The sequence below is a fragment of the Mirounga angustirostris genome, unplaced genomic scaffold, assembly GCF_029215605.1.
Source record: "Mirounga angustirostris isolate CCGP_5_RB_7025 unplaced genomic scaffold, mMirAng1.0.hap1 SCAF_6, whole genome shotgun sequence".
Taxonomy (NCBI): Eukaryota; Metazoa; Chordata; class Mammalia; order Carnivora; family Phocidae; genus Mirounga; species Mirounga angustirostris.
Genome location: NW_026991714.1, coordinates 72545890 through 72573648, shown reverse-complemented (window position 1 = coordinate 72573648; position 27759 = coordinate 72545890). Strand labels below are relative to the sequence as shown.

Genomic DNA, 27759 nt, shown 5'->3' with positions numbered 1-27759 from the left:
TAGTAGAACTTCACAGATTATCTCACAATTTAAAAAAAATCAAACTTCTGGAAGATTTATTTCAGAAAACACTAAAATGTCAGTATTTTATTCCCAAAAATGAGAAATATAAATCTATGCTTTTCAAAGAGAATGAACAAGTAGCTCATTCTCTTTTAAAATTACATGGTCATTTCTTCTTATAAGAGTATACACCCAAATAAAAGTTTTGTTTAAAAAAAAAAATATATATATATGCAGTTTTGTTTAAAAAAACATATATATATGTATTTATATATATATGTATCATTATTCTGTTCTAAAATTTTATTAAATGAGCTATATTGAAATTCAGTTATTTGCATTTCACCCACAATTCTTCTCATATATTTTTTTCTCTTGTTAATGTTTCCTATAGTTTGACTAAACAGTTAAATGTTCAGCTTCTAGATTCTAATTGCTTATTTATATTGTCACATTTAAAAGACATTCAGGGGGGTACCTGGGTGGCTCAGTTAAGCATCTCCCTTTGGCTCAGGTCACGATCTCAGGGTCCTGGGATCGAGCCATGCATTGGGCTCCCTCCTTAGCGGAGAGTCTGCTTCTCCCTCTCCCTGCCTCTCTGCCTGTTTGTGCTCCTCTCTCTCTGTCAAATAAATAAATAAAATCTTTAAAAATGAAATAAAATAAAATAAAAGACATTCAGGGAATAATGTCAGTTCAAGGCCCAAGCTTAGACGCTAAGTTTCCTGCCAATCCGGAATCATAAGACATTACCAGTATTCACTATGAAAGCCATAATCGAGGAAGTCAAGCTAGGAATTCTAGAAAATTTTACTGAGAGCAAAAACCATGATATAATCAAGTTATCTATCATATAGTTCAAGAATGAAAACCATATTGCTGAACTCATGGAAATCTGGTCAGAAATATCCACACTACAGAACAACTTTGTTTTTTTTATTTTTTTATTTTTTTCAAAGATTTTATTTATTTGACAGAGAGAGACACAGCGAGAGAGGGAACACAGGCAGGGGGAGTGGGAGAGGGAGAAGCAGGCTTCCCGCAGAGCAGGGAGCCCAATACGGGGCTCGATCCCAGGACCCCGGGATCATGACCTGAGCCGAAGGCAGACGCTTAAGGACTGAGCCACCCAGGCACCCCCAACTCTGTATTTTGAATAGGAATGCTTCCCCATTGGGAAATGACAACTGATAAATTTGTTTAAAAAAAAAGAAAGAGAAAATCCTGACTTCTCTTTGCATATTTATATTTTTCACTGTGATTTGCATATGCATATATTTTGCTGTGCTATTGTTTTATAGACAACTACAATCCACAAAGCCCTACTTACTCCTTATCTTTCAGCCCAGTGTGGATAATAAGATCTAAGAAGCGTTATGCCAGGTGTGGTCTCTGAAAGAGCTCTAGTTCAGGTAGAGAAAAGGGCAGACTCTTCTTTGCCTCTCTGCAAAGCAGAGCAGATGCCTAGAGTTGCATTAGTCATTGTAAACCCATTAGGTAAGTAGACTGAGGAAGAAAGCAAACACAGGATAAATGGCAAAGTGGGTAAGAGACAGCAGGAGCCCCTGCCTGAGCCCTTCCTGTCCACCCCTATGTTTCTTTATATGTGAGACAAACAAACCCTGCTTTGTTTAAGCCCCTGCTGTTTGGCTTCCTCTTACAGCCAGCTTCTAAAGGCTATCCCTACCACTGCTTGTTGAAGGAGTTCAGAGAACATCACCGCAAAATATGCCACTTTGCTAAACTGACTCCTTTGAATGAAAGGCACTTGAAAAAATAGCAAATACAGGAAAAATACTCAGTCCTTCCTTCTTTTTCATAAAAGCAGGATATTACATTCCCATGTGAAAGATGGACTCCCTGTATCAGAAGGAAGGTAACATTTTTATTATCAACAAGCACAAGAGGTTGAGAGAGAGAGAATTCTATACAAGCAGACCTTGTTAAAATAATTCACACCTCCCTTTAGCCTCCCAACAGAGTTTAGTTGCCTTCCCACACCTGCCTCTCTCCCTTTCCCCTACTTCGAAAGAAAGTAGGTTTTGCCGATTCTTTGGGTCTTCATTTCTTTATGGGGGCTAAAACATCATGTAAAACTTATATAAATTTGTATGCTTTCTCCTCTTAATCTGTCTTTGTCACTTTAATTTTCAGACCCAGCCAGGGACCTTAAGCGAGGGTCGAGGAAAACTTCTTCCTCCCTGTGGATCAAATTATATCCATAAACATAATAAGGTTTGCCCAGATTTTCCAATAAAATTTTCCAATAAAATGTATTTTTAGTTCAGATTGGTTGGACTTAGTTTAGCTTAGAAGTAAATAATGTTACAAAGACGCTTCTGAAAAGAATTTGCGTGTATATTCCTTGAAAAAATGCATTTGGGAGCTATCCTAGATGCTATTATTATAAGGTAAAATGTAGCTGCTTATAAAAAGTATATGATATACAAAAATTTCGAAGTCTTTTCAGCTAAAATGTGAAAATATTGGAATAAAACATGGTGGAAGCTTTCTTAAGGAATTTTCAACTTTATAGATTTGCAAAGAATTCCAAGTAAGTGTAAATAACTATTTAATTCTAGAAAGTATGAGTTTATCTGTATTCATGATAGCTGAAGAAATCTAAATATTTATAATAATGAGATATTTAACTTGTATAGGTTTTTTTCAGCTACTATTGACAAAGTTGATTTAGAGAATGGAAAAAAAACCAAGAACATCAATAACATTTTTTCAACTTTGTCTACAAAAACATTAGCAATGAGCAATAGAACATTAGCTCTCTTTTCCCTTAAACATATTTTGGGGGTGGTAGGGGAGGTGGTTTTCCATGATGAAATTATCAAATTATATCTTCGCAATCTGTTTCACACAAATTGCTGGTAATAATTTTGATTTAAGAAGAATGTATAGACCTGGGGTCTGTGTTCATTAAATATCTTTCTTCAAAACCATAATCATTAGGGTTAAAAGGTTAATTTTACCATAACTTTACAAAGGAAATAAGTTTACATGTGTAGATAAGAAAAGCATGTCACAACACAACATTGTAGTGATTGTGTTATCACTTTCTCCTTCAGGAACCCACAATATGTGCCCACATAGATGTTCATCCCTAAAATTACGTAAATAATGGAATTAGCTAAAGAAGCTTTTATTTGAAACTTAAATGTTCCTTTCTCTACTGATATTCTCAATACAAATTTTGAAAATAAAACACATTTACTTAAGAGGGTTAGAATTTTAAAGCTGAAGGAGACCTTACTGATCCTAGGAATGAAAACAGGGGGGCTGCGGTGGTGAGGGGTGGGGACGAAAAATGCTGTGACCCCTGGCCAAGGGGACTGAGATACCCAAGTAAGTAACTGGAAAAAAAAAATGCTCTAGAAGAAATTAACCCAGAATTTATTCTCAGTTTTGGATGTGGGCAAACCCATAATTAGTAGATTGAGATTATGTCAGATATCTTAATATACTATTTTTTCCCATCTGTTCTCTTGTCTAAGAAATTATTGTTAAGACCAGATTTAAAGGGTCCTACCTAAACCACTGCCATTAATATCTGATTTGTAATGTGACATCTTCCAAAGCTGTGTATTGTTTTCTTTTTTTTAATCCTAATGATTTTTTTCTATCCTAATGACTGACCTGAATGCCACTCATTTATTTTACTTCTACTCATTTATTTTACATTATTGACACCCCTTCCTCCATACTGAATAATGCCTTCTCCTCCTCAGGTCCCCTCTCATTATCTTCTAGACAAGTTACCAGTTAATCTTCAACACGTCAGATTCTTTCATTTTCTTCTTGAGCGCTGCATCGAATTCTTTACATAGATCTAACACAGGCACACTCTTAATCAGGGATGCTGCATATATAAAATCAATCTGAGTTTTATTTTTCTTCACACATCTAAGTACCTTCTACTGGCCCCACTATTTACTCAGATTGTTCTGTATATTTTATTTTCTACATGTAACTGTTTTACCTAATGTTTGAGCAATGGTAAATGGTTTATTATGGGCAGTTTTATCAAATTTAATTAATTATCTATTTTTCTAACTTTTAATTAAAGTAATAAAAGTGTCCGGGTAGCAAGTCTATATGCTTTGTTTTGTTTTTAAGATTTTATTTATTTGTTTGAGAGAGAGAGAGGGAGAAAGAGAGAGCATGAGTAGGGGGAGAGGGATAGGGAAGAGCAAACTCCCAACTGAGCAGGGAGCCCAACACAGGGCTCGATCCCAGGATCCTAGGAGCACGACCTGAGCTGAAGGCTGACGCTTAACCGACTGAGCCGCCCAAGTGCCTCAGTTTATATGTTTTTATCATGGTAAGATTTTCTGAGCAATCCTCCTCAAGTATACACCCCCAGCCAATCTATCATACAGATCAAACAAGTCATTTCAAGTCATGTGGGGCCATGTTACTATTTTAACTGGGTGAGCCTTGCTTAGACTCCTAAACTGAATTTGAAATTATTTCCAGAGAACAGTGAGTTGGTCCATAAGCATTTGACTAAAGAAAAAACTACTTTGCATCATAGAAATGGTAAAAAAACAAAACAACAAAACAACAACAACAACAAAACAGTCTAGTACCTGTTACCAAAATTTGAAATGTTACAATGTTAAAAAATTAGAACAGCAGTGGTTGTAAGCAAGTTAGTTTAAAGAATACAGTCAAATGGGGGCGCCTGGGTGGCTCAGTCATTAAGCATCTGCCTTCGGCTCAGGTCATGATCCCAGGGTCCTGGGATCGAGCCCCGCATTGGGCTCCCTGCTCTGCGGGAAGCCTGCTTCTCCCTCTCCCACTCCCCCTGCTTGTGTTCTCTCTCTTGCTGTGTCTCTCTCTCTGTCAAATAAATAAATAAAATCTTTAAAAAAAAAAAAAAAAAAGAATACAAATGATTTTAAAACACTCCAGAATGACTAAACAATTTCTTTATTCTTAAAACTGATTTTTGGTGCAGAGAAAATAACATTTATCCTCTCTGGAATTATGGACCCATTTAAACCACTTCCATCACCAAGGATTAGTCAGGATCCTGAATGCTGCTTACAACTTGTGGAATCAATCAACTTGGTTTCCTAAGTGCTTCAAGACATCTATCCACACTCTGCCCCCCAACAAAGTGACATGAAAGGGAACAGGTTCCAACAGAGTCAAAACTGCCAGGAGACATTTCAGAGTGTTGTGCCGATGATGATCACCATGGAATGCGTTTTAGACTGTTAGATTTCATTTTCCCCATAAGCTGGGTAAGAATGCCAATCCCAAGTGTGTTATTCTGTCAAGTCAAAAAGTTCCACCACCCTGACAGATTCAGAATATAGGTTCAACTATTAAAAGAGCACTACTCCAAGTATTAAGGAGCTGCTCTGGGTGAGGAGATTAATTCCCAGACTCATGATTATGATACACTGTTTCAGAGCATCAGACTACCAGGTAAGCTCTGTTCTTACCACCCATTGTCCCCAGGCTGAGTACTCACCCCATCGGGCCTGCCGTCTGAAGCAGTGATGATTAGAATGTAGCGATCGGTGCTCTCCCTGTCCAGGGCTTTCCCTAAAGTTAGAATCCCAGTACTAGTGACAGAGAAAACAAAAAACAGATTAAGACACACAAAGATCTTAAGTCACAGGGAGCCTTTCTCCCATTGGGAACTACTTTCCACTGTTTTTTCCCTTTCAGCAAATGTAGCCTGAATATTTAAGATGCATGATTCTCAGATTCATGTTGAAAATTGAAAAAAGCTTTTAAGGCTGTTGAGCTTCTTAGCAACAATGAAAAATTGCCAAACTGAAGGAGATAACCGAACCGATTCTCCAGCCTCCAGGAGAAAAATAAAACTGTGCTTAATTCATTCTGGGAAGAAAGATATCTATCTTGTTTATGATTATGTCAAAGTTGGAAGACTCAATTAATCTTTAGCAGTTTCATAATCCTTTGAATCAAGGAATGGTTTCTTAGAACTAATATATATTGTCATTCCCGTTCATTGTCACATAGGTATCCATGCTGGAAATGCAAACATCTGAATCCCATCTTTGACAAACATTAGCAATTAACATCTATTTTTTTCTTCTTTCTTAATTTCAAAACAATTGAGGCTCATTGTACAAAATTCAAAAATATACAGTGGAATATTAAAACTCTCATAGATATTGTGATTATTTTTGTAACATTTATTTTTATTCTCTATAATAATATCTGAATACATTATATCATTTTCCAAAGAGAAATCAGACTGTGTATTTTACATCCTATTTAAGAAAACATAATTTCATGAGCATTCACTCTCTCATTTTATAGTTTATGAAAACAAACTTCTGTCAGATACACTAACAATTTTATCATTTTGTTATTCTTTTGAAATTTAGATGTTTCTTAATTTTATTTATTATGTAATGGGAGATGAACAGCCTCTGGACAAATTCTCATAATTTGAATATTTTATACTACTTCATGCCCTTTCACCATTTAAAATAAATGCCTCCAAGTATTTATGCCTTTTTTCTGCAATGTAATTTGTTTTATAACAGTTTTGTCACTTATAATGCTCTCTAAAACAAGTTCCACATTTATGTCTGAGATATTACCATCTGATTTCCTACATGACATTTTAATAAAGTCCTAAAAAACATCTATTGTAGTGGACAAGTTATATTAATATAATAAAACATTAAAACATTTATTCAAGCATGAAAACAATCTTTTTTGATTGATAAAAGACTTTCACATTTTAATACAAGTGCTTTTATTGTTACACTAGAATTTAAGCCATTCACATCAAACATGGTAGTTGGGTAATGAGACTCAACATCAATGAATCAAAGTCAGAGTCCCAGTTACTCTGTTTTACTGTGTTGTTGATCATACAGACTGAAAAGTTCTAAATGTATGGTAGAACTATGGAAAACTCTACGACTTGTACATTTTTAAATGTTCTGTCAAAATAACTGAAAACCAATTCCCAGAGTAGTTCATAACAATGGCTTTTGGAGTAACTTCCCACACTGCAGATGGTTCAGATAATCTCATTCTACAATGACTTCAAGAGAAAAGTAAGACATGTATTGCTTCAGAGACTTATTCATAAGCTACTTAAGAAATGGGAGACCTGAAAACCCAGCCATGGTACAGTGAAAGAAAAAAAGAAAACTGAGTTATTGCTTTCCACTTTTTCCCCCCTCAGTTTAAGGTTCAAATCTCTATATTCTTCTTTATACATTAAATTAGAAAATCTCTTGAAATATATATTGTATTCCCATTTAGAGCCATATTATACATAAACAGCTAATTTTTAACGGTCTGGTGTTTATCATGGAGACAGATCTTTGCTTGAGATGATGTGTGCCAGTGAGACAGGATATTTGGGAAATGGAGAAGGAGAGAAAAAATAGGTACTATTTTTTTGGTATTTATAGACTAGTTGATGGGTACACACAAGCATGCTTTCCTGAAATTCCAGAAATAAGTAGCAAACGTGAGTCTTCCTACGAGCTGGCTGGAAGCTACAGACCAGGATACATGGGGCTGCATTTAGGAATGCAGGAAATCTTCTAAGTTCCCATAATAAAAATATGTAAGCATCATTTCTGTTAAAACATCAACAATGGTGCTACTTAAATTTTACATGACTGAAAACCTATCTCACAGGAGCGACATCAGTGGTTTTGAAGATGGTCGTCAGCATCCCCAGTGTGACACTATGGTGCCTGTTTCTGGAGGGAGCAGAACTACCCTGATTCACAAAGACTTGTGTTTGCCATTCTGGAGGCTGCCGGAAGGAATAACGCATGCTGTTTGTCTTTATTTTGCCTAAGTCAGAGCTCACTGGAGGCAGAAAAGCCGTGGGTTTTTCTGGAAGACTCTGTAAGGCAGGAAACAACCTGCAGTCATCTGAGGCAAAGATCATAGTTGAGGTATACAAGAGAGCGTTGGATGCCTGGGAGGAAAGATGGGCAGAGAATTTCTTGGGAAATTGGGGCACTTAAAAGCACCCATGTATACTTGGGAATGGAACAGAACTGAGAGTCCAGAGATAAGCCCATATGTCTGTGGCTGACTGATTTTCAACAAGGATGCCAAGATCATTCAATAGGGAAAGAATTGTCTCCTCAAAGGGTGCTGGGGCAATTGGAGATCTCCACGTGAAAGAATGAAGTTGGACGATTTTATTACACCATATACAGAAATTAGGTCAAAATGGATCAACAATCTAAATATAAGTACTAAAACCATGAAACTTAGACAAAAACTCGAGGATAAATCTTCATGATCTTAGATTCGACAATGGGTTTTAAATGGGACAGTAAGGGCATGAGCAGCAAAAGAAAAAAATGGGTATACTGGACTTCACCAAAATTAAGAATTTTTGCCATCATAAATAAAGTGGAAAAAAAAAAAACCCTAGAAAATGAGAGAAAATACTTGCAATTCATATATCTGATAAGAATCTGGCTCACCAAATGTACTGGGGACTCTTAAAACTCAACAACAAAGTACAAATGACCCAATTAAAAATTAGTCAAAGGACTTAAACAAGATATTTCTCCAAAGAAGATACAAACACGACAAACAAGTACATGAAAAGATACTCTTCAGGGAAATAGAAATCAAAACTACAGTGAAATACCACTTCACACCCACTAGGATGGATATAATTAACAAAACAAAACAAATGGGGAAGTAACATGTTGACAAAGATATAAAGAAATTGGAACCTTTATACAGTGCTGGTGGTAATAGAAAATGGTCTTGTCCAAACAGTTTGGCAGTTCCTCAGAAAGTAAACATAAAATTACAATATGGCCCAGCAATTCCAATTCTGGAAATATACTCAAAAGAATTGAAATCAGATTCTTAAATGCACATACGTATGTGTCCATAGTAGCAGTATTCACAATAGCCAAGGCATAGAAAACCAGCCCAAATGTCCATGCATGGATGAATGGATAAACAAATTGTATATACAAACAATGAGATATTATGCATGTATGAAAAGGAATGAAGTACTGATGTATGCTTCCACATGGTTGAGCTTCAAAACATTAGGCTAAGTGAAAAAAGCCAGACACAAAAGGTCGTTTGTTATATTCTTCCATTTATTTGACATATCCAGAATAGATCAATCCACAGAGGCAGAACATAAATTGGTGGTTTCCAGGGGTGAGGGGAGGGGCGGATAGGGAGCAGCTGCTTATTGGGTTGGGTTTCCTTCTGGAGTGATAAAGATATTCTGGACCTAGAGACAAGGGGTTGTTGTACAACCCTGAGTCAGCTAAATGCCATTGTATTGTTTTGAAATGGTTAATTTTATGCTATGTGAATTTCACTTCCTTTATATTAATTAGATTACACAGAATTCCCTCACTAAACTCGAAGGCTGTATTTCTGAAATGTGTGGTGCTGGACAAAATCAAGCTTTTTGAGACAATGAGTTGCTTCACTTAACCATGAAAGTGGTGTTCAAAAGTTGTCTAAGCCATGCACTTAAAACGTAGAGGAGGTTATCTACGTCCACACAAACCAATCTGCTAGCATTTAAAACCTGCTTCTCCCAGTAGCCGCTTTCTCAAATTGCACTGTCGATTAGGAAATATTGTAGCAGCCACGTCACTGACAGAAATTATGCACAGGTTTCATGCTTTGTACCCTAGGCTTCCTTGAAACGTTGTCAATATATCCCACTGGCTGCGATTTAATATCATTTACACTTACAAGTGTCTGAGTCTGAGAGATTTATCGTGTTGCCTGTGGGCACCATGTTTCAAGCCTCATGATGATACTTAGAGAGGCTAGAGTATACTTGAAAATGTGTGATTGCTTCAAGTCGGATGTGGTGTTCTGTGTCAAATAGTGATTAGTGGTTAGCAAACGCAGACGGGCAGAGTGAGGTGGGTATTGGCAGAGGTTCAGAAAAGAGGACTGTGGCAGGAGCTGAGGTGGTGAGGGCGTGAGAAAGTAGTTCCATCTGAATTCGGATTTGGAAAGTAGGGGTGACAGAACAGAAAATGTGTATCATTTTCTTCTATGTTATGTAATCTTCAGTGTAATGCACACTGATGTGAAAAATCTAATAAGCTTTAAATTTAGGGTCAAACTGAATTTAGTCTTGTAGAAAAAAAATTAAAATGCCAGTAAGGATAAAAAGAAAATTTTTCAAATAAAATTCTAACAAGGGGCAGATCTAACTCTTTGAGGTTCTTCTGTTCAGCATTTGAGCCTTTCAGCGTTGTATCACATCCCCTGTATACAATTCCATTCAGAGGAATCCCTCACTCTCCTGAAATAAAAAACGTCAATATTTGGCCACCACCCTAGAAAGGAAGTGTTGTTTGCATCTTGTTTAAATGTTTACTGATCTGTGGCTATTTGATGAATTTGCTGTATCATATGCAAAAATCAACAAAAACATTATGAAAAGTTGTTATAATAATGCAGTGCGTTACAGAACCACACAGATCTGGCCATTTAACAGGTGATATGGTATGATTTTCATGACAAATGCTTGTGATTTTTAGGAACAAGTCCTTTTCTTTAAAGAGTGGGTTACTTTTGTGGCTATATGACTAATCCAATACATTAATATGAGATAACAATCCAACATTTTGCAAATCCAAACTAGCATTGAAATGATTCTTTATTACTACTGATTCTTTTAAGGATTTATGAAAACTTTTGGCCTAGTTTTATTTCAATAGAACAAGTAGACTAATGGTTTTGTAATGACGATTATTGCTAAAATTGGTATCATAGCATAAATTAATATAATATTTAAAGTAAGCAATGAACATGTACTTTTTTTGTTGTTCTAAGAAGGAAAATGTAACCAGAAACATTATTTGTATACATTATAGTGTCTGATAAGGCAGACCATTCTTTCTTTTCTGTTATTCTCTAAAAGAGTACCTGAAGTATTTGAATCCTTAAAACTTAAACAGAAGCAGTAGTGCAAATTTGCACAGGCAGCCCAGAAGTTTCAGAGAGGGAAGGGATTGAAATTTCAACTTTTCCCCATTTCAAATGTGTGGTAATGGTCTAGGATAGCCTGCAACTATATTGACAGCAAAGCAATGAAGCGGCTGCCATAAAATGACCATGGGATAGAAAGCAACGGACCTCGCGTGCTGGACCCTGAATCAGGAATGGTCATTGAGAGAGATCATGCAATCCTCCCAAGGATGTGCCCTCCTCCAGCTGTCCTGGAAGCGTTCTCCACTTAAGGAGTTGATGTAGGAGCTGTGGTATAAGGAACTGTGGTCAGTGTAGACAAGGAGGATGCCGCGTTGGCATCTTTCACACCTGAAGGAATCTCTGGGACCTAACGGTGTCTCATTGGTTTCAAAGGCAGAGAGGAGAGAAATAGTAGAGACACACTTGCTAGGGTAGGAGGACAGGGGGAGAATTTCTTTGGTAAAATTGGGGGCTCGGGTGCCTGGGTGGCTCATTTGGTTAAGTGGCTGCCTTCAGCTCAGGTCATGATCCCGGCCGGGGTCCTGGGATCGAGCCCCACATCCGGCTCCCTGCTCGGCGGGGAGCCTGCTTCTCCCTCTCCCTCTGCCTGCCTCTCTGCCTACTTGTGCTCTCTCTCTCTCTCTCAAATAAATAAATAAAATCTTTAAAAAAAAAAAAATTGGCGGCTCATCAGCTTTCCCAGCCCGAAGTTGAAAAATCTTTCAGCCTCAGGGGAAAAGCAGATAAACACAGGAGTGGAAATCCTTCGCAGAGAGTAAGGGCTGGGCTTCCTGCTTGCTCAGGCAGAGGAAAGGCTCAACTGTTGTCTTTTTTAAAAACAGCTTTATTAACGTATAACTCCCATATGATCAAACTCACCCACTTAAAGGGTACAATTCAGTGAATGTTGGTATATTTGCAGGGTTGTCCAACCATCACCATAATCAAATCTGGAACGTGCTCTTCACTATTAGCATCACCCACTGGCAGTCTCTCCCTGTTCTCTCCCATCCCCAACCCCCAGCCCCAGGCAACCACTAATCTACTTTTTTTTTTAAATCTCTATGGATTTGCCTATTCTGGACGTTTCGTACAAATGGGATCATACCATGTGCTGCCCTTTGTGAATGACCTTCCACTAGCACAATGTTGCTAAGGTCTGAGCTATGCTGTAGCAGGCGTTGACACTAGGTTCTCCTTTACTGACAAAGTAATTGTATGGATACACGTTCTGTTCCTTGTTCATCTGTAGATGGACATTCCAGTGGTTTCCACATTTTGCTATTGTAAATAATTCCGCTGTGTACATTCTTGTACAACTTTTCATGTGGATCCATGTTTTCATTTCTTGAGTAGATATGGGTAGAATTACTGGGTTATACGGTAACTCTGTGTTTCACATTTAGAAGAAATGGCACATTGTTCTCCAAAGTACACACTGACTTTACTTCCCCTCCAGAAATATATGAGGACTCTGAAATCTCACCCATACTTCTTATTTCCTTCCTTTTCTCATTATAGACATTCTACATAGGTGAGAAGCAGTATCTGGTGATTTTCATCTGCATTTCCCTAATGACTGGTGATCACAAGTGAAACTCCACACACTGTTGGCCATTCATATAGCTTCTTTGGAGAAATGTCTAGTCAAATTCCTGTCCACTTTTATTTGGGTTATTTCTCTGTTTATTTTTGGGTTATAATAGTTCTTTGTGTATTCTAGATATACTTATATCCTTTATCATCTACATTGTTTAAAATACTTTCTCTCAGGCTGGGGGTGGTCTTTACTTTCTTGGTACTGTCTTTTGAAGCATGTATTTTTCAAATTTTGATGAAGTCCAACTTATCTGTCTTCTTATTAAGAAGATATTTTATGTCATATCTAGGAGAGCATTGCCTAATTCCAATCATGAAGATTTACTTCTGTATTTTCTTTAAAGAGTTAAATGCTTTTATCTCTAATATTTAGGTCTATGATCCACTTTGAGTTAATTTTTGCTAATGGTGTGAGGTAAAGATCCAACTTCATTCTTTTGCATGTGGCCCCAAATTTCATTTATTGTAAAGGTTATTCTTTCCTGGATGGATTGTCTTGGCCTTTCTTGGGGGGAAATCGATTGACCATAAATGTTATGATCTGGTTATTTCTGGACTCTTAACTTTATTCTAGTGATCTATACATGTACTTTTATACCAGTACCATTCAGTCATGATTCCTATTAAGGTGTCCCTTTAAAAAAAGTTTTATTTCTTTGGGGATGATTATAAATTACAGCTAATTGAGATTTGTATGTATCTATGGGGGGAAATTCCAAATAGTTAAATCTTTCCATTTTTTTAAATAGAAGTTTATTCATCTGTGAAATCGGAAAGTCTGAGAATTACTGTTTCCGGGGAAACTCACTCATGGTTGGCACGTCCTAGTCAGAGTGAAATTACAGGTGTTCCTCCCAAGACGAGTGACCATGCATGGTTCCCCTGATTTGGCATGATGCACCCATGTTCCTGAGATTAAAGCAGTGCTTGGCTCATCTGCGAAAATTCTCACTTTGTGATCATGGACCCCGTTCAGGTTTCCATTCTGTTAGGGAGTAAAACCACCCGTGGACACACAGAAAGAATCAGAGAGGTAGCAAGCATGACTCCCTAAGGACCAGCCCTACGTGACAGCAACAGGGCAACTTTGCTCTTAGACAAGGGCAGCCAATGATCTCTCTGCAAACCTTGGTGTCTCCTTCCAGGCCTCCTGGCTTTCTCCTGATGCACTCCGAGGGGAGTAGAGCAACACCAATAAACACCCCAGAAGGCTTAGCAGGGCCATGGCAATGTTTTTGTCCTAGCTTTTTCAGAATATACCTACATTCCTCAAAAACGGAATGGTAGATTTCGGTGGTACCTTAAATGTGTTTGAATTATGCTTTGTCTTACACAATTCTCTTTGAATGAACAATTTAGTGCCACATTACTCTTGGTAGAAATGCCCTTGTTATTATGAGTAACTGACAACTTTAAAGGGATCTAATTAATCCCAGCCTACAAATAAAATGTTTCCACCTCAGTGGATTTTTACCTACTGAAAATGTTTAAAATAAATAGTCTCCTGGGTAAGATTTTTGAATTCAGAATTATCCCCCGCCCCCCGATCTCATTAGCATTCATAGGGGAAAAAAAGTAAAAGAAAACTACAACCAGCTGAAAACCTCTGATTAGAAGTCTGTTCCCCCACCAGTACACTGTTTAATGTCTTCGAAAAAATATATTTTGACATCATTTTTAACTTACGTTTCCGAAAGATTAAAAACTCGTTGAGGATCTCCGTTCTCAATGGTGTATGATATTGGGTCTCCCTCTCTATCAGTTGCCTTCAGAGAGAAAACATGATTGAATTATCGAGTAATTGATACAGGTCCTGGTCCATACGGTGGAATATAGGAGCTGGAAACTAACAGCATGGAGTATCCACAAGACTCTTAAGGGATAAAAAATGAGCTAATTCAGAATTTCATATCTGACCCCAGCATTTCTGTTATTTCCTCTCATTTGAAAGCAGTAACAATGAATAAGAATAATATCGCCCTAATGTGTACATAATCTTACCTGGTGCAGAAATAGATCAATGGCTCTTTTAAGGTTTATGTATTTAATTTACATGAGTGTATCTGTCTAGTTTAAACAAATGTGTTACAGTCTGCATAAATGTTTACAGTGTAGAGAAACTGCCTAGTCCACTGGTTTCTTTTTCTGCTGAGCATATATCAAGTCAGGAAGCTTTATGGTTAAGAATCCTGAATCTGAAGCCAGAAACCTAAATTTGAAACTGGCTCCCCTTACTAAATGTGTGATTATTTTTCAACCTGTTCACTTGTAAATGAGAACTTTAACAATACAAAAGTCAATCAACATTGGGAGGTTTGACTGACATGATTTCTGTCCAGAAGTCAAATTTTTAATTAAGCCAAGTGACCACCTTTTTCAGGCCTGCATTGTATTTCTTTTGAGCAATGATTTTGCATTATGATGGATACACACTCACTAAAATAAAATGGAATGAAATAAAGTAGTAAAATAAAACGAAATAATCAACTAGCTAGGGTAATATCTTGAAGCATTCCATTTCTAGCTAAATCTCAAATTTTAAATTGCTTTGAATTCATTATAATAGAAATCTCAGAGTAGAGAGTAAGAAACAAATATTTTTTTTTTTTTTAACAGGCTCAGTGGAATTGATAGTAGATGCTTGATATTTTCCTCTTATTTTTCTGTTCTTTGCCAGGCAAGTATTAGCCAAAAAGAGAAAACAGAACTACAAATAATGACACAGTTAAGTTTTTGAAGAAACACAGAATTATGCTAGATTTAGTGAGACAGGGAAACTGAAGGACTCTGTAAAAATCTGCTTTTTGCTCCTTTTCCTGCTTCTATTCTTCCTGGACCTGCATCCCCACCTTATACATGTGTTGTAGTATGTCCCCCTTGTAAGGGATAAGGAATTAATGATTTCTTTGGACTCCTCTAGCACAACATATAACATCTAAGGAGTGGCCGGGCAAGAATGCCTGGATGAGGTCATCTCCTGTATATTCCAGACTGATGAGGGAGCAGAAGGCAAGCTGAGGACAAAGCACAAGCTAACACCCTGCAACCTCTCCCTAGCCCCACTCCTGGGTGGGACATGTGTGACATTCTTCCAGGAAGCTCCCAACTATCTTTATGTTAATGCCTTGCTAGAGGGCAAAACAACCTTAACTTGGCAATGGCAAAGCCTCTGGTATCTGGTAGGTCCTCTTTAGCATATGAAAGTTCTTTTGAAAACCTCCCTTTTCCCGGGCGCCTGGGTGGCTCAGTCGTTAAGCATCTGCCTTCGGCTCAGGTCATGATCTCAGGGTCTTGGGATCGAGTCCTGCATCGGGCTCCTTGCTCAGCGGGAAGCCTGCTTCTCCCTCTCCCACTCCCCCTGCTTGTGTTCCCTCTCTCGCTATGTCTTTATCTGTCAGGTGAATAAATAAAATTTTCAAAAAAAAGAAAAAAGAAAACCTCCCTTTTCCTTACTTCCCCAACCCCATATTATATAATCAGCCATCCCTCACAACCCAGGTGCAGCAGCTCTTTCTGCCCACGGGTTCTGCCCTCTGCTTTAATAAAACCACCATTTTGCACCAAAGAGGTCTCAAGAATTCTTTCTTGGTCGTGGGCTCCGGACATCACCCCACCGAACCTCACATCTATTCTAAAACCACACCAGGACCACCCATGCTGGACATCTCAACCCAACACTCTTGGCTCCAGGGAATGTGACTTATGGAGGACACCTGGACACCTGTCCTTGTTCTCACCCGCTCCTGAAAGCCTGAAGGACATGCACACCACAACACAATCCTCAATAAAATCCTCAGACCCTGAATAAAGATGAGACTCTCTCTGCTTTCCTTTCTGTGTCTTCCAGACACTGTCTGTACCTGTATTCTCTCTGTATCCTCAATAAACTCTGCTCTTACCTGCTGCTGGCTTGCGTTAGATTTCCATCCTGCCTGCAGCCAGGGACCCTCCTGGCTGGTCCTGTGGGACCCTCTCTGGGTCCTCAGACCCAGCCTGCTTATGTCATTAAGAGACTGCTTGTTACCACTGAAAAGCTCACACTAAAGTTTTTCCATTGTTTTTCTCTTTCAGTCAGTCATTTTTACCTGTCATATTGTTACAGATATTATCAATTTCTTTTTGTTTGTTCATTGGTATGTAGTTGCTGCTGCTTTCTGAAAGACAATTTATTATCTTGTATTTTCATAAAAGCCAGAAGAAATGGATTCTGAAGCAGGATAGCTCTGTGTAAATAATGTTAAGTCCAGATTAATGTTCCCCTTTCTTCTTATGTATCGAGTCTAATACTTAATATTGTTGCTTAGGGATGAAAGTGCTGTGAATGCTGAGTCATTTTATTTATTTAAGTCATTATGTTGTTATGTCACTAAAATAATAAGGGGGAAAAATTCCTAGAGAATTTTCAGTTTTTTCATCCACATTAATTACTTTCAATCCCTGAGGTACCTTGAAGTACTTCCTCCAGTTTTGTTTGACCATTTAAATACTTAAGAAATGTGAGAGCCGATAATCTACCTACTTCAATCTCATGCGAGGTTGTGTCCATATTGGAAAGCTTGAAGACCCAGGATTTGGAAGGAAATCCTTATTTGATTGTTTTATTTCTTTCAGTCCTCTGTATTTGTTTCAGGATCTGTGGCCAAGGGCGTAGTAATTAGGGAGGATTCATCATTCTCAGTCAACGAAGCAAGGGGGGGATGGTGCTATCAGGATCAGACCTCTGAAATCTATCCATTACATGTGTTAGCACTTGTGTAAGTACTTTACATCTCTACTTGTCCGTATTTAAGGAGAGAAACTATTTCAAGTTTATTTATTTATTTGAGAGAGAGAGAGGGTGAACAGGGTAAGTGTGGAGGGAGAAGGAGAGAGAGAATCTTAAGCATACTCCCCACTGAGCACAGAGCCCGACTCAGGACTCGATCCCACAATCCTGAGAGCATGACCTGAGCCGAAATCAAGAGTCAGATGCTCAACCGAGTGAGCCACCCAGGCGGCCCAAGGAGAGAAGTTATTTAAAGGAAGAAATAACACATAAGAGGAATAGCTGGAAAAATCAGAAAAAGCAACGATTCTTGGAGTATTAAGATATGATTATGTGCATATTTCTGACCTAAAATACATTTCTAAAAACATTTTTTAAATAGTTTATTTTTTTTCTCCTAGGGGTGCTTGGGTGGCTCAGTCGGTTAAGCATCTGCCTTTAGCTCAGGTCATGATCTCAGGGTCCTGGGATCTAACCCCACATTGGGCTACCTGCTCAGCGGGGAGTCTGCTTCTCCCTCTGCCCCTCCCCTTTGCTTGTGCGCTCTCTCTCTCTCTCTCAAATAAATAAATAAAATCTTTAAAAAATTAAAAAAAATATATTTTTATATATAAGTCTAGCTAGCCATCTCTAAATGATGGGCAGAAATTCAAATATGATATTGAACAGTGAATCCTTAAGTTAGAATTCATTGACTATTTACTATGTATCAGGAACTATACTTGCATGCCTTGTCTCATTTAAACCTCAGAGCAACCATATAGTAAATGGGAAATGCAAAGGAGTTCAATTCTAGGAGTCTTTCTGGCACCACTCCAATTAGAGTTCCCTATAACTTACTTAATTGGAAAATACATCTTTTTTTTTTTTTTAATCTGGAGATAAGAGTAACTTTCATCTTAAAAAGGGAGAGAGTAGTGTGAATGTCTTCCATAACAGAACAGAAAGGAATCTCTCATCCTTCGTGCAAATATATATTCCGTGCCTTTATTTCTGATCAGTCAGGTCCAATCCAAGCCTTCTGAGCAAGGTGTGGGAGCGTATGGGAGCCGTCGTCTTAGGGGGCTTTGCTGGGCGTGGGCTCCGTCCGGAGCCAGCCCCCTGGGGTGTAGTTCTGGCCGTGCCATCTCCTCTTAGGCAAGATGCCTATCGACAAAATGAAGCTAACAACAGTAACACACACAGTATTCACTCATGGATTCAACAAATAGTTATGAATCATCTACACTGTGTTAATGAGCCCTGGGGCTTCCATGCAGACAAAAGTCCGTGAGCAACACAGACAAGAATTCTGCCTTTGTGCAACTTACAGTGTAGTACTGGCAGTCAGAGACAAAGCAAAATAATTCATGAAAATATACAGCTCAGATCTCTGTAAGTGCTGCGAAAATATGAGGTAATTTAGGAAGGGCATAAGGGAGGTGGGGAGGGGGTTGCAGTCATACATAGGTCATTGGGAAAGCTATCAGGAAAATGTGAACATTTGCAAACATTTGTGAGGGGCCAGAGAGCAAGTCTTGTGGGGAAGGGTGTTCTGGCAGAGAGCACCGGGAAGGAAAAGACCATGAGATGGAAACAGGCCTCATGAATGTGAGGAAGAGCAAGCAAATGGAAAACCAGCTCCCGTTTTGCTTGGCCTCAGGTAAACAACCTGAGGTTAAATACCTCGGGTTAAATAACTGAATGATGCTCACTTTGGACAGCTAGCAAGGAATAGAATTATTCAGTCCTTGGTCTGCTGATAGATGTTTAACAACACAATGAACTACAATCAAGCTAATTGTCCTGTAATGTTTGCTCGTAGGCCAAAGAGTAACTTTTAAAGATCAACGCCACTGCTGTTTCTAGTCTGCTCAACCAGGTAACTCACAGCATATAATTCAGGTCTCCCAGTTGTCAGAAGCACCAAGGACACAAAAGTATTTATCTCAATAAGCACGGTGCTTAGACACTGGAAAAAAGGAATTTTGAAAAAGAAAACAAATCTTCTCTAAACTAATATTCCATTCATGTTAAAGATGAATACAGCCATCAAATACCATCTGGTAGACTGCACTTTATGCACATAGAATGATTCTGCACATTTCACAGGACATTAAGACAAAGCACCTGCCCCGAGGGATTCTAAAATAGATAAAAATCAACAGATTTAGATGATCAAGAATTTCTTTTCTCACTTAGGCAAACAAGTTCTGATTTATGTTATTAAACTACTCGAGAGCAAGAAGGGAGGTTTTCAATTCAGTACAGCAGTGTTTCCAAAAATGTGTATGTGGGCACTCCTGGTGTCAAATACTGGCCCTTTAACAAAATGTTAATGTTGGGCGCCTGGGTGGTTCAGATGTTTAAGCGTCTGCCTTCGGCTCAGGTCATGATCCCAGCGTCCTGTGATGGAGTCCCGCACCGGGCTCCCTGCTCCTTGGGAGCCTGCTTCTCCCTCTGCCTCTCTCTCTCTGTCTCTCATGAATAAATAAATAAAATCTTTAAAAAAAAAAAAGAAAAGTGCTAATGTTTACAAATCTATTTCGATGAATAATGCAGACTTTTTTATGTCAAGAAGTGCTGTTTTGTCATGTATGATCCTATATAAAATTTCCTTCTGGAAATAAGTTTGTTTATGTAAAGAAGTCAGATTATTCAATTTTCTAAAAAAAATAAGTAAATTGACAAATAAGATGCAGTGTAACATATCTGAAACTTGGAAATAGAGCTCACATAGAATGTCCATATGATACAGGAGCGTACCTGAACACCTTCAATCCTGTCCAGCTATTAACTCTATTTCTCATTGTTCTCATTCTCTCTTGGAACCATCTTGATCATATTTCCGACCCTCCCAAGAATACTACACTGAAACTGCTCTTTTCAACACGCCAAGTAAATTCCATATTAGTAAAATCACGGATCAGTCCACAGTCTTTGTTTCCATTTGTTTCTTTGTTTTGTTTGTTTTTAACGGGACCTCTCAGTAACATCAGGAATAAATGATCTCTCCCTTCTCCTTAACACACTTTTTTCCCCAAGTCAACTTCAGGACATTTCTTCTGGGTCCCCGTTCCTGATCCTCCTCACCTCCTTGGCACTTTAAAATCAGCCTTTGGATGTCTTCTACTTTCACTCCCTCAAGAACCTCATCCAATCTCAAAGTTCTAAGTAGTACTTAAATGCTCAAGACCCCAAATGTATATTTTCTAGTCCAAACTTCTTCCCCAGACACATACCCAACTGCCTACTCAGTAGCTTTAATTAGATGTCAAAAGACATTTCAAATTTAACATGTCCAAAATTGAATTATTTCTCCTCTGACATTCTTTTCATTCTGGCTAATGGAAATTCAATCCTTCCAGTTGCTTGGGCTGTAATTTAGTAGCCATTCTTCACTTGTCTTCTCTCCCAAATCCACAATCACCAACAATCCTTTAGTATCTAACCACAAAATAGAAAAAAAAAGTGGAAACCACTTCTCCCCATGTCCAGAAATATCACTCCAGGCTAGTATGGACTACCGAAATAACACCTTAACTAATTTGCACAATTTCTCACATTTTAGTGCAGACCATTCTCAATAGAGAATCCATAGGATCCTTTTAAATTTTAAGTTTATTTGTGTCACTGCTCTATTCAAATTCTTCCATTAGTACTCAATTCCACTGAGAATAATTATCTCCACACTTCTCCAGGTCCTGGGGGACTTCATTTCTATAGGTTCCCTCCTCTCTTATTCTACTCCTGTCGCATTGGTATCTTCACTGTTCCTCAAATACACCAGGCAGGTCTGAACTTCAGGGCCTTTCCACATGCAACCGAAGCACTCTGCCCCAGATGAGCCATGCCCACATGGCTCATCTTCTCACCTTCTTCAATTCTTTGCTAATGTCACCTTAGCAAAATCATCACTGATCAAATTGTCATCCCCCATATACTCCTCTCCATTTTTCCTCATGTACATATTCACATAGCATTTATTATCTCCTAAAATTCTGTATCACTCACATATATTTTGTTAATTTTTCTTTTTCTTACTAGAATGTAAGCTCCATGAAAGCAGATCACTTGTCCGCTTTGTTACTAATGTGCTTTAGTATTTACAATTTGGGCTTGCCTTTGCATTTCTTGTGGCCAAGAAGGTAAGTTTAGTGTAATGAAGGAAGTGTAGTGATCTAGGTTGTTTTATACTTCAATCAACTATATTTACAGTAAAAAAAAAAAATGTACTTTGATCTTCATCTTACATACCCCACGTTTGTCTGTCTCCGTTTTTTCCAGACTCGAGTCAGAAAAGACATTGTGACGGAGAACACTAGCCCTTGTTACTACTACCTATTAGTGGTGGCTAATAATCTCCAAAGGTAATCTAATTACTGTGGGGAGATATTTGGCTCCTGTCAGTTCTCAACACTCAACATTTGGTAATAAACCAAATAAATACAATTCAGAAACAACATTTTTAATGCTAAAATAGCTAAACAAAATGAGTCTTGTTCAGTTTTAAATAAATTGAAGAGTGTGTGTGTGTTTCCAGGCCTATGGAGATCTGAAGACCTACAAAGCCCCTACTTAGACTCTTGCATATTAGTTCAAGGGTTTCTCAAGCCCTCCCTCACAGCCTATATACTAGTTCCCAGACGTCAGCACATCAAAACCAGATTTTCAAAATAGTGGAGTTAATAGAGCCAGGCCAATTGAATGGACTAAGCATACAGCTAATGGTCTGACAGTACTGAGGGAAAAAGACAGAAAAATCTATTTAAACAAGAGCATGGGGATCAATAAGCATAGGGATCCATTAAGCCTCACATACTACCATACCATTTGTTGATATAAATATAGAATTTAATTTAGAATCTAAGAGTCACATTAGCCTGTGTTCAGTAAGCCAAAAAATGTACTGGGCAACCATTATAAAGAATCTATTTCACGTTAGGAATCAGGAATGATATGTCATGTATTACAGTCCCTACCTTTGAGAAAATTCTGATCATTGGCGATATTAATACTGAAAAAGAGTTAAATAATGTTCAGAATACTTTGATTAAGCCTATACTTATAAAAAAATAGCCCAGAGCTAGTCATCATAAGATTGAGGACCTAGTCCTAATTATCTCAGTTTTAACTACCTGAACTGGGCTCTGTCACTGAACCTATATTCTCAATCATTAAATGGATAAATAACACCTGAAATGTATAGTCTATATAGTTGATGTAGAATCAGATGCAGCAACAGATGTTTAGAAAACTCTAGAGTTCTATTCAAACTAAAAGTATTGTCTAAGGAACTGATTTAATTTGGTAACTAAAAATCTTGAGCTTTAAAGCAAAAAAAAAGGGGGGATGAAAGCTGTCACTTATTAGCTATGCAAATCACTAAACCTGTTTACGTCTCAGTGACTCCATGTATGATATTGAAATAAGATTATTCTCTTAACACATTTTTTTACAATTGATACTTGCGTTTAAAAATGAGCAAAAAGAGAGCACACAAGGGAAAGACATCAGGAATGGCTGAGTGAAGTCCTCTCCCATGAAAACAACCACAACTACTTAAAAATAGTTTAAAAAAATTAAGGTCTCTGGAAGTTGTTCTAAGAGTGTACAGTAATGAGAGAAACATTTATTTAAAAAAAATGGGGGCGCCTGGGTGGCTCAGTTAGTTAAGCGACTGCCTTCGGCTCAGGTCATGATCCCAGGGTCCTGGGATCGAGTCCCACATCCGGCTCCCTGCTCAGCGGGAAGCCTGCTTCTCCCTCTCCCACTCCCCCTGCTTGTGTTCCTGCTCTCGCTGTCTCTGTCTCTGTCAAGTAAATAAATAAAATCTTTAAAAAAAAAAAATCTATAAAATCTCAGTAAGAACGGCAGGAGTCTGTGGCATTGGAGCGATAAGGTATTCCCCCTCTAACTCTCAGCCAGCACAGCAGGAGAGAAGGTCTACTGTGGCAGGTATAAGCAGAATCACTGCACCCCTTCTCCCTCACAGCACCAGTGAAGGACTATGGCATCTGCCCTGAAGTGACAGGCCAACAGCATTCCTTATCCTCTGCCTGTCAGTCCATGTTGCAGAAACCCACTGCCTGCCATCTGCTAATTCTTTCTCCATCTATAATGGAATAAAATTAGAAACCAACAACATCAAGTCTCAAAATTCACAACTATACAGAAATGAAAACAGCACTCAGAGACAACAAAGACAATGCAAAGGAAATTAGAAAAAGCTTCAAAATGAATGAAAATTGTTTAAAAAATCCTCAAAAAATTAAAAATAAAGCTATCCTATGACCCAGCAATTGCACTACTGGGTATTTACCCCAAAGGCAGAGATGTAGTGAAAAGAAGGGCCACATGCACCCCAATGTTCATAGCAGCAATGTCTGCAATAGCCAAAAGAGCCGAGATGCCCTTCAACAGATGAATGGATAAAGAAGATGTGGTCCATATACACAATGGAATATTACTCAGCCGTCAGAAAGGATGAATACCCAACTTTTACATCAACATGGATGGGACTGGAGGAGATTATGCTAAGTGAGATAAGTCAAGCAGAGAAGTCAATTATCATATGGTTTCACTTATTTGTGGAACATAAGGAATAGCATGGAGGACATTAGGAGAAGGGAGGGAAAAATGGGGGGGGAATCAGAGGGGGAGATGAACCATGAGAGACTATAGACTCTGAGAAACAAACTGAGGGTTCTAGAGCGGAGGGGGTTGGGGGGATGGGTTAGCCTGGTAATGGGTATTAAAGAGGGCACATACTGCATGGAGCACTGGGTGTTATATGCAAAATATGAATCATGGAACCCTACATCAAAAACTAATGATGTAATGTATGGTGATTAACATAATAAAATAAAATTTAAAAAAAATCTACACCAAAACTTATGCAATAATATAAGGCAGTTCTTGGAGAAAAAGATATAGCTGTAAGCATCTATATCTACAAAGGGGTAAGTTTTCAAGTCAATAACTTTTCATCTAAGACAATGAAAAAAGAGTAAAATAAACCTAAAGTAAGGAGAAGGAAAGAAATAGAAATTAAAGTGGGAATTAATGAAATAAAAATAGAAAAACAGTAGAGAAGAATCAATGAAACCAAAAGTTGATGTTTTGAAAAGATCAACAAGATTGACAAGATTCTAGTCAGACTGATAAAGGAAAAAAAAAAAAAAAAAGACAGAGAAGAGAGAAAGTTCCAATTACTAAAATCAGGAACAAAAGTGGAGCTCTCTGTACTGGCCTCACAGCAATAAAGCAGATTTAGGGAAATCTGATGAAAAACTGTATCCCACCATATTAAATAACCTAGATGAAATGAACAGATCCCTAGCAGTACACAAATTACCAACACTGATTCAAGATGATAAAGACAATCTGGATAGATGTATAATGAGTAAAAAAATAAAATTAGTAATCTCAAAAACAAAACAATAAAAAACTGCACTAAAGAAAAGAAAAAAAAAAGGCCCAAATAGCTTTACTAGTGAATTCTACTAAACATTAAAGAATTGACAGCATTTTCACAATCTCTTCCAAAATATTTAAAAAGAGGAAACACTTCCTAATTATGGGGCTTATGTTACTGTCATACTGAAACCAGACAGAGGTACCCCAAGAAAAGAATGCTATAGGTCAATCTATCTTATGAATATAGAAGTAAAAATCCTTAACAAAATACCGGCAATTCAAATTCAGCAATATATAGAAACGATCGTACATAATGACCTAATGTGATTTGTCACAAGTATGCAAAGTTATTTCAACATAAGAAAATCAATTAATGTAATAAACAGATTTTTTTTTTTTAAGGATTATCTCAGCAAAATCAGGAAAAGCATTTGACAAAATCCAAAACTCCCAACTGGCATCATAGTGATGTTGAAAGACTCACAGCTTTTCCCCTAGGGTCAGGAATAAGAGAAAGATTTATACTAAAAACTATTACAACATTCTACTGAAAGGTCTAGTTGGAGTAATTAGGCAAGAAAAAGACATAAAAGTCATTGTAGAAAGGAAGAAGTAACAGTATCTCCATTTGCAGATGACATTATCTTTTAAACAGAAAATCCTAAAGAATCCACTCAAAAACTATTAGACTAATAAATGAGTTTAGAAAGGATGCAGGATATAAGACCAATACGAAAATACCCATAGTATTTCTATATCCTTGTGAGGAATGATCACATGTGAAAATAAGGAAAAGATTCCACTTCATAAAATTAAAAAAACAAAATAATCAGGAATAAATTTAACGAGAGAAGTAAAAACATTGCAGTCTGAAAATTACAAAACATTGTTAGAACTGCCTGATGTGGGCAGTCAGAGCCTGGGTTGGGGGGTTGGCAGCCTGTCATGGGGCATCCACACCCATGTGGGGTCAAGGGCACTCACAATGCCTGGAATGGGATGGTAACCTAGGGGAATAAGCCAGGCTTCTGTGAGAGAGTTGTGGCTTGGTGTGGTCACAAAGCCCAAAGAGCCTTGCTGTTGAGCTACGAGGTCACGAGGCTGTCTGCGTGGGAAGGGGGCTGGTAGGACATCAGTCTCCTGTGGCCTATCACAGCACAAGTGGAATGGAGAAGGGAACCGTTTGTATATGACGGTAGCAGCTGGTAGTGAGATGTGCTGAAGTTTGGACTCTGTAGGGAAGGAGTTTGCGCGACCCTGTGCAGCACTCCAAAGTCCACGTAGGGTGGGGAGTGCATGTGTATTGGGAGAAGAGGGACAGTCAGGCTTGTGGCACCAGAACGTGAGTGGGGTAAGGAGGACATCAGCATGAGTGTCAAGAGGAAACTGGTTATATTCATAAGTAAATATACTAAGGATAAACGGGCCAGTTTTCTCAGTGTGACATTAGTGTGAACTAATAGCTTTATACATATATATATATATGTTTATTTATTTATACATTATATATTTACATATAATATTTCATAAGGTATAAAAATGTATACACACAATAGTACATATAACGAGTATATGTATGTTATACAGACATATATGTAGGCATGAATGCATACAGGTGAAAATGAACACGTGTGTATATATCATACACACTTCTGTATGTGGCATGTGTAGACACGTGTGTGTATGTTTGAGTACGTGCATGCATGCACACAGAGATATGTACATATATTGACAGCTTAGGCCATTGAGAAGACCTGGAAACAGAGAGAGCCAGTAGCCAGGAACATTCTGTGCTCTCAGATCTGGCTTTCTAAATGCTACCCCACTTAAAGAAACCAGAGCTTTTTAGAGAAATGGTTAGATCTAGGACTGGGATAAGAGAAGTCTAAAATGAGTGCTCAAAACATGACAGGGCCATGCGAAAAGACACAGAATCCTGTTCAGATGGGCACGTCAAGGCTAATTCTGGGACGATTTGAGCATCAGAATAAATAATGATTGTCATGGTTTATCAACTGAAGCAGATAAATTTTTGAGCTTGTATTGGTATCGATAAATAAATGAATAAATACATGGAGGAGAAAAGATAGCTTTTCTTTTGGTAGAATACCAATTCACCAAGGTCAAAGAGATGATGGCATTAAAAGATCATCATTTGGCAACAGTCAAAATAATAATTCAGCCAAAGAACATCAATAGATGTTAAAAATAACGAGGGAAGGGGCCCCTGGGTGGCTCAGTCATTAAGCGTCTGCCTTCAGCTCAGGTCATGATCCCAGAGTCCTGGGATAGAGCCCTGAATTGGGCTCTCTGCTCTGCAGGAAGCCTGCTTCTCCCTCTCCCACTCCCCCTGCTTGTGTTCCCTCTCTGGCTGTCTCTCTCTCTGTCAAATAAATAAATAAAATCTTTAAAAAAAATTAATGAGGGAAGATAAATAAAGGAAGAACATTTGCATAATCTCAAGGTAAGTCCTCCACACACTTGAAGGCGGGTGCAACTTAGATCAGGTTATCCACAGCAGCATTCCCTGGATGGGACACCTATAAACCATCCATCATCTGATAGGAGGCAATGACATGATCACTTCAGGGTTACCCTTGCCGAAATACCCATGACTGAACCAGTCACTGAGAGACATCAATGAACCCCAACTGAAGGAAAATGTAGAAAATAAGTTTCTTGCAATCTTCGAAAGCATTGAGGGAAGATTGGTGCATATGGAGGAGACCAACAAGGTATGATGCATAAAAGTCACACGCGATCCTGGCTTGGGTCATTTTGCCATAAAGGATGTTACAAGCGTAACCGGCAAAGGTTGACTGGAGTCACAGGGCTAGACTGCAGGAACACATCAGAGTCACTCCCTGATTTCCACTGCAGTGTGCCAGTTACACAGGAGACCTCACTCTTCATGGGAACTGGAAAGTGTACTCGGTGAATGCACAGCATGCTGGGAACTTACTCTCAAACATTCTTGTACGATTGTCACGTTTTTTTTCTGTCAAGTCTTATATCATTTCAAAAGGAAAATT

At 38.2% G+C, this 27759-nt stretch overlaps 1 protein-coding gene across 8 annotated transcripts in view; it reads right to left on the bottom strand.

The window, feature by feature from the left end:
• PCDH15 (protocadherin related 15) overlaps positions 1–27759 on the bottom strand; it is a 794976-nt gene that overhangs the window by 247062 nt on the left and 520155 nt on the right. For all 8 annotated transcript variants that reach the window (XM_045877695.2, XM_045877694.2, XM_045877690.2 and 5 more), the window contains 2 exons: positions 14251–14330; positions 5498–5591 (listed from right to left, as the gene is read on the bottom strand). In XM_045877695.2, the coding sequence (XP_045733651.1) occupies positions 5498–5591; positions 14251–14330 (174 nt within the window). The remainder of the gene's footprint in view (positions 1–5497; positions 5592–14250; positions 14331–27759) is intronic.